General features: G+C 41.7%; 1 protein-coding gene across 5 annotated transcripts; it reads right to left on the reverse strand.

Moving 5' to 3' along the window:
* Window positions 1-230: 230 nt before the first annotated feature.
* ZBTB8OS (zinc finger and BTB domain containing 8 opposite strand) lies at window positions 231-7,115 on the reverse strand. Of its 5 annotated transcripts, none has more exons than XM_009284782.2 (9): window positions 7,026-7,115; window positions 6,850-6,882; window positions 5,433-5,943; window positions 3,978-4,002; window positions 3,274-3,395; window positions 2,959-3,041; window positions 2,504-2,556; window positions 2,209-2,245; window positions 231-1,503 (listed from the first exon to the last, which is right to left on the reverse strand). In XM_009284782.2, the coding sequence occupies exons 3-9, from the start codon at window positions 5,518-5,520 to the stop codon at window positions 1,417-1,419; spliced, it is 495 nt and encodes a 164-aa protein (XP_009283057.1). In that variant the 5' UTR covers window positions 5,521-5,943; window positions 6,850-6,882; window positions 7,026-7,115; the 3' UTR covers window positions 231-1,416. The 5 variants fall into 5 exon arrangements, with proteins under 5 accessions (XP_009283057.1, XP_009283056.1, XP_009283058.1 ...); XM_009284781.2 differs by having other exon boundaries at window positions 6,808-6,882; XM_009284783.2 differs by having other exon boundaries at window positions 5,433-5,603; window positions 6,764-6,882.
* Window positions 7,116-7,168: the final 53 nt, after the last annotated feature.

Raw genomic sequence — 7,168 nt, forward strand, 5'->3', positions numbered from 1 at the left:
GTCCAGCCTGTCGCCGTAGGGGGCATGCGCTGGAGCCCTGGGGCTGCTCCTGAGGAGGGAAGAAAACCCGGTGTGTGAAAAACCATACTGATTTTTGTCCCACCGAACAGGCGTATCGTCATTCTTATTTACAAAAAAGTCTGCTCACCTTAGCGGAGAACAAAGCACAAATGTAATTCATTGGTGTTAAAAATCCACTGGCCAAAATTATTCACACACAAATCCATTAATTCTTTCAGTCCGAGTTTTATTTCAGCATTGACGCTTTCTCAAAAAATAAAAGGGATTTTATCCCTCAATCTTCACAACGTGGGTATAAAACCAGATCTATTTAAGATGACTTTACAACAAAATAAAGATGAGACACTACCTCCAGAGGTGAGGCACTTGTAGCATTTACAATAAAAAAGCAGGTCAGGCCAGCACCAACTGTCCCTTACTCGCTGCGCCCCTCTCACATTTAAATACCAATAGCAGGTAACGCACGTTTGCTGTCCTGCGATCTAAAACAAAACACACTTTTGATTATTTTTGATTGATTTTGATCCAGTGAAGTCCATAATCCTTTGACGTTAAAAGACTGTATTGTCCTTTCTAAAGGGAGAAGTGGAAGCCGATTCAAACGGTCTGCTTTTTAAAAGAAGAGAATCAGCTTTTGCAAGACAGTTGGGAGTGAACGCGCAGAGAATCTGGTGCATCCCCTTCTACAGCGGCAGCAAAGCTGCCTACCTTTTAGAGTGGTAACAGATGCTATTAGGATTCCATGTACATGGTCACATGCTTTAGGATTTCATGTCAAAATTTATTTACAGCAATTCAGCACCACCTGCTGGCATGACTTTTTTTTTTTTTAAAGTAGTCTAGAAGGTGTAGTGGTTTGTTTTTTTAATTGGTATACTTTCTTAGGTGTCCTTTGAACAGTCAGAGATTTTTCTACATTAAACCCGACCCACTGCAGATATTTTGGATCCTTTATGGAGGAGGGATGTCACCTCAGAATTAGAATATTTAAATCTGCAAATGAAATCATATAGAATAACATTATCTCCTGCCATGCTACAAAAAAAGTAGTATTTTAGCTAGCAGCTCCAGTAATTTCTCTGTTCAGTTCGTATAGCTCCTAGCACATGTATCAGCCTTAAAAGATGGCTACCAGCATTTCTGAGAGACTTTCAACCCCTACAACACTCTTTCTTCTTCTCAACACTCCCCAAACCCCAACTAGTTCTTTTTTTCCTGGCATTGGTCTGGCTCACCATCCTCAAGTCAACAAAGAGGCTGACATTCCCCACAATTACTCCCTTCAGTTTATGATTTGAATTTGCCAATTCCTTAGTTACTTCCACAAGGATTACAGTTTTCAAGGGACTTTTGCCAGCCAATGACAAGTATCCACTTGATCACACTTTTCTTGCTTTAAATGTCAATGATGACAAAGACTTCTGGCTTTTCGTCTTCACAGATCTGCATTGCCGAGTAAGTTATGGCTTTGACCTCTGTGCCCTAGAGAGAAAAGACACAAAAACGTGGGTTTTCTAAATGACATCCCTCGTAGCAGTTCATGATAATACACAGTATTTACCACCTTCTACAAATGCTATCCAGTTTAATAGTTTTTCTCCCCAAAAAGCTGTAACTGTATTTGTTCCAATGAATAAGAAAGTTGGCATACTAATGGCAAGACTTGGCCAGGCCAAACAGTGAGTAAGTAACTCTTCCCGTATTTTACTGCCTCTTGAATACTACAAATTCCTCCTCTTACCTCTGACAGAACATCAACGTTTGCTACGCTAATACTGACACAGCTGGCGGGGAGATAAGGATTCACTCCTAGTAATTCTTTGGGGGGGGGGGGGGGGGGGGGATAAAAAAAAAAAAAAGCAAAAAGCTGTGATAATAGTGTGAAAACCAAACCCATGTACGCATTCCGAATATAGATTGGTTTACTGTGTTACCAGTGTCACAAAAAAGGAAGCCAACTGTTGAGTTTTGCTAGTGCTGAGGAAGCATCAGATGCTCAGGTCAACAGTTTCAGGAACATATTTACAAAAACCAGGCAGAAAGTGAGATCTTAAGTATAGTGCCTGTGACACCATTCAGATGTGTTTATACTTGGATCTCTTGAGAACTTAGAGGACTGATTTAGAAGACACCACCCCTCCCCATCCTACCCCTAAAAGGTAGGTGTACAGATGAACCACTGCATACCTGAGGGTGTTTGGGTAAACAGAACTCTTCTCCCCACCTTTAAAGGCAAAAAGAAGAGAGGTGGTTGGAATTTTGGTAATATTTATCAAATGTTATAACTTGTTTCAATGATGAGCATAGGACAGCGAGACTTTCATTTAAAGCCTCAAAGGAACTAAAAAAGCAGCCCAAAATCCACTTCTTAGAAAGCATCAGTGAACTCTGGCACATCAACGGTATTTCAGAGTGGTGACTGAAGGCAATGTGTGCGTTTTCAGTGAAGATATTCATTACTCAAATGATCGTTTAAGCTCACCCAATTGATCTTATTTTGAATTGCATTCGGTCAATGTAAAGCACTTTCACCTCCTGCAGGGAAATCAAGAGGAGAAATATGTCAGTAACATCTTCTATCTATCAGGCAGAAAATCTCAGTAAATCCCATTTACAAGGGTTATACTCCACTGTTTAAATGGAATCTAAAACCAGAGAATCTGAGTGGCCTCAAAGAGATACACTGCTACTTGGAACACGAAAGCAGCAGAGCTGCCCCGACCTATAATGGCAGCTAATGGTTGGTGTTTGTGATAACAGAGCTTAACAATTTGTCTCTAGAGTCCTTCTGCCCTGGTATCTTCAATTCTCCCTGTGTTGTGCTTAAGTGATCTGTTGTGTCCCGTTTTTTCCTGAAGTAACATTGCATTCAGAGCTGGTATTACCAGAGAATAGCCTCGACCTACACGTGGAAAAAGAACAAAACGGAACACTTACCCTGGGTATAAAGAACTCATTAGCACTGAATTTATACAGCCACTCGTCCAAGAAGTGGAAAAGAAGAGACAACATGTCATGTCCTGCATGTTGAAGCAGAGAAGAGAGTCAGCTGACTGTCTCAGCAAGAACACTCAAACGTTTTTAAGAGTACATCAGATGTACAGCTTCTGCACTATTAGAAGATTCAGATTAGCGATGCTTAATTAGATTTTAATTAACTGCAACAAAACTACATCTAAAGATTCAAAATTTTGGTACTCTTCTTCCTCAGGGTTCATACAGTTCCAATATAAAAAGTCAACACAGCCTCACCTTCTGCCTCTACCTCTACTGTATCCACAGGTTCCACGGTCTCTGTATCAGTCATGTAGCCAAACATGGCCATAACGCACTGCTCAAACGCTTCTTCCAAAGTGTCTCCCCAGGCATGTAGCCTAAAAAGACACGGGATAATTTACCAGACCATAACAACAACAACAAAATAATCCCAAAGTAATATGCAGGTGAGAAATCAGAACGTGAGAATTAATGCAGAGGAAGTGAATGAACAAAAATACTTGCTTTTCTGTACCTACACATTTGGGCAGATTACAAGAGATTTTCCTTCTTGTGGTTTGTGAGAAGAGTTTCTTGGGAGAATATGGAAAGTGTGTGTTTCACCAGACAACAAGAAAGTTCTTTCCTAATATGGCTAATTGATGTCTATAAAAGTGAACTACTCAGAAGAAATTTGGTTTAAAAGGAAGAGATTAAAAGGAGATTTCAAAAGACATTTCCAAGTAACAGAGGCTTAATCAGAAGCACCACAGGAGTATTACATTAGAAAAGAAACCAAACGTGATTCTACGCTCTCCCAAGAGCAGAAACAAAATTGACCGTCAAAAACCCCAGTGTGCGACATTTCATAGTTCCATAAGGTGTACATCTGCAACCAGTCTTCGACAGGTGTTCCAGACTTATGTAAGTGTAAGAAATACAATTTGCCATATTGAGAAATCCCAGCTGCCCATACTTACTGCACATCTGCTGTGTGGTCCAAATCTGAGGGGGAAGGAAAAAGAAAAGGCATGACATCACCAAACATATTTTAAAAATGAGGATTAAAGAAAAGGAAATCAGATACCGTTGTTGTAACAAGAACTTTTTGCATTCATTTTCAGATGTGAATCAGTGATAATCTATTTTCCAGTATATTAGAAAAAGTTAGCACAGGTGGAATCTTGGATTATTTCTGCCAAGCAGAAAAAGCGTTTAATATAATTATGTCAGTGCCCTACGTGTACAGCACTGTGTGCAAGGTATGGCTGTCGTAACACAACAGGCTTCTACAAGTTAACTGCAATAAAAAGAAACTTTAACCAGGAGTAAAAAGTTTTTGCTGAAGTCTGCAGGACTGAAAATTATTCACGCAGAGGGTGAGATTTGCAAATATTTCCAGCTCAGTGAACAAATATACCTGTCCACACCCAAAAACACCCATTATGCAAAAAGGAGAACTTGAAAAAAGTATGTAATAGAAAATAGAAGGCAATCTTCACTAAAAAGGTACGATTAACATCCCAACCATGTATCAAGTTTTACATGAATATAATTTATATTCATTTACAGGAATGAGAGAAATGCAAAATGATAGCAGGTTGGCAGAAACAGAGCTAACCTGGGGTGTAAAATAAATGCCAAGTCACGATCACTCTAACTGAAAGATTGTTCCGATGCTGTTTAGATCGTTCACACACTATTAATGGATTCTCAACAACGGTCTCTAAAGCAAACAAATTCCAGTGGATGTAAAAGAAGAATAAACCCTCTTCCCGTTATGGAAACAGTGTGACTATTGTAATATGTCACCATATTTCTGCACTGCTATCACATAAAGATCTGAACGCATCCTAAAAATACGTATTCTAACAGAGTAATAGACACTGTCCCTCCAGACAGACACTGCTGAAATAGAAAACAGTCAGACACTGGTGTCCTGTGAGCGCCTTAAACTAGCCCTTGGGCTGCCAGCCACTTGCTTGACATGTTCTTAGAAGACATTCCAGGGGTGGGGAAACGGAGAGATACTGATCTTTCAGTAGTGCACGTAGGAGAAAAAACACCACGCAGAAGACCAACACGCTCTTGAACATCAACTCCTATATGAGAGGCAGAAAAATGTACTCCCTTGCTAAGAAGTAGCTTGAAAGGGGAAAGTTTTCGAGGTGAGACTTAACTAATTTATTTCTATCATGATTTCTTTAGCACCTATAAAGAAGGCATTTATCTGCGATAAAGAAAATTGTAGATATCTCATGTCTATTAATTCAACTACAGATGTATCCCACAGTCCAAACACATACGATACCGGCGTATTAAGAAACCCCACATGTGCCTAAAAGGCATATCCTGCTATCTTCCTTCCCCTCCCTCCCCCTCCTGACTGTACTGTCACACGTACGCTGCATCAGGACAGCGTTAGAAATACTCACATTCGTACTTCTTATTGAGCGGTGGGTATTTGGCTTTGACCGCCTTCTGCTCCTCCGTCAGGTTGTAGTCCCTCTCATCGGCTGCCATAGCTGCTGGGCTTGAGCAACACTCACTCACTTCCTGGTGGTAGGAAACATGGCCACCTCCGCGAGTGCTTCAACCCTGCCAGGCTTCCCAGGCGATGCTGCGGTAGAAAAGGGAGAGCTGCCTCTCAGTTCAGTTTTTCACTTGATAGCAGTTTGGCAACTGCTTGTACACAGGCTCGGATATTCAAAACAAGATACTAAATGCATGTCATTCAAGCTGTTTGCTGTCAGAACTGTCACTGGGAGACGGGGGAAGTTCGGAGTTCAATCCTACACCGCTTGCCTCATCAACTGATACGAGTTATGTTTGGCCAGTGAAGCCAAGGGATTACAGTCCTTACAGAAAGCGTGGACTTTGGCCTTTTCTGGGAAGAACCATGTTTCTTCCTCCTCGTTGTGTACACCACCAAGCATTTCATTCATCCTCAAATAATAAAATACAGTAATAATGAAAAATAACGAAAACAGCTGTAAAGTGAATTAAACTTTCATGCTTCAGGTAACTTCTACTGAATTTTACAGCTGAGGGTACTCAGCCCACTAGTACATTACACAGCAAGCTGAAATATGCATTGCCTCCAAAACCCTAGATGTGACCTTACACGTGATTTTTCTTCAGGAAAAAAAAAGTCTAGTTTTCTCTTAGGCCAGGGATTGTATTTAAGCCTTCAAACCTAGAAGCAGATACGACTGTCACACAAGTGCAGAGGTTTTCCTCTGTTCCTTTTCTTGCAGAATGTGGGGTTTTTTTTAATTAAAAAAAGCCCCAACCAAACAGTGAACTATATCAAATCCCCATTTAAAAGTCTAATTCTCGGACCAGATCTTAGTAGTTGCTGTTTCATGCAAGCTTTCATTTGTAAATCTAACAGACACAAATTGGAGAACCTGATTAAGTTCGGGCTAATTAATTTTCCTCAGACGAGACCTCCCCAGATTTCCAGATATAATAACCATTCTCACTCTTTCTTCATTTTTTTGTGCGTTGTAAGATTTATCCACAGCTGAACCCAAGACTTCCCCAAATAATGCAAGTGCTAGATTTATAGATAGCACGTAACATCATCAAGACTGCTTTTAAACAGGAGTGGTTCTTACTCCGAGGCTTAGAAACAAGACTACACAGAATTCCCAGTTTCTACTTTCTAAGCATCCAGGTATGTTGCAAAGAGAGGTCCGAAATTGAGAAGCCAGTGCTCCTCTTTGGGAACAAACCCAGTTGAACACACATTTTGATTTTGAACCGGTTAAGCCTCGACTGCGGACAGCCCGATCCAGGACTGCTCACCCCGCGTTACCCACAGCGGGCCGATCGGAACCAGCTACGTACTAAGGAGGGCTGTCTGCAAAGCTCACCGCTGCACTGAATTAGGGAAAAAGGGAAGTTATTAGTGATTATAGACAAATAAAAACCCAAGAAGCAAGTTGAGGATACTCCGAAGATTTCTGGGCAGCCCTGTGAGGAGGGAGGGCCGTGAGGACCGGGCCTCGGCCCCACGCACGCACCGGTCTGGTCCCGTTCGGTCCCGACACGCTCTGCCCACCGCTGTGGCGACCGAAGGAAACCGCGGACCGCAGCCACGGGCCTTCCCGCTCCCAAACCGGGGCCTCACCCAAAAGCCGCCCCCAGCCGCGGCCGCCACGCAGCC

This window comes from Aptenodytes forsteri, unplaced genomic scaffold (assembly GCF_000699145.1).
Source record: "Aptenodytes forsteri isolate BGI_AS27 unplaced genomic scaffold, ASM69914v1 Scaffold7, whole genome shotgun sequence".
NCBI lineage: Eukaryota > Metazoa > Chordata > Aves > Sphenisciformes > Spheniscidae > Aptenodytes > Aptenodytes forsteri.

Coding starts and splice junctions, on each gene's coding strand:
- ZBTB8OS (XM_009284782.2), bottom strand. CDS start 5,520: ATGGCAGCCGATGAGAGGGACTACAACCTGACGGAGGAGCAGAAGGCG. Junction 3,396..3,977: donor GACCACACAGCAGATGTGCA/GTAAGTATGGGC, acceptor GTGTCTTTTTAG/GCTACATGCCTGGGGAGACA. Junction 1,504..2,208: donor GTTTACCCAAACACCCTCAG/GTATGCAGTGGT, acceptor TTTTCTCTCTAG/GGCACAGAGGTCAAAGCCAT.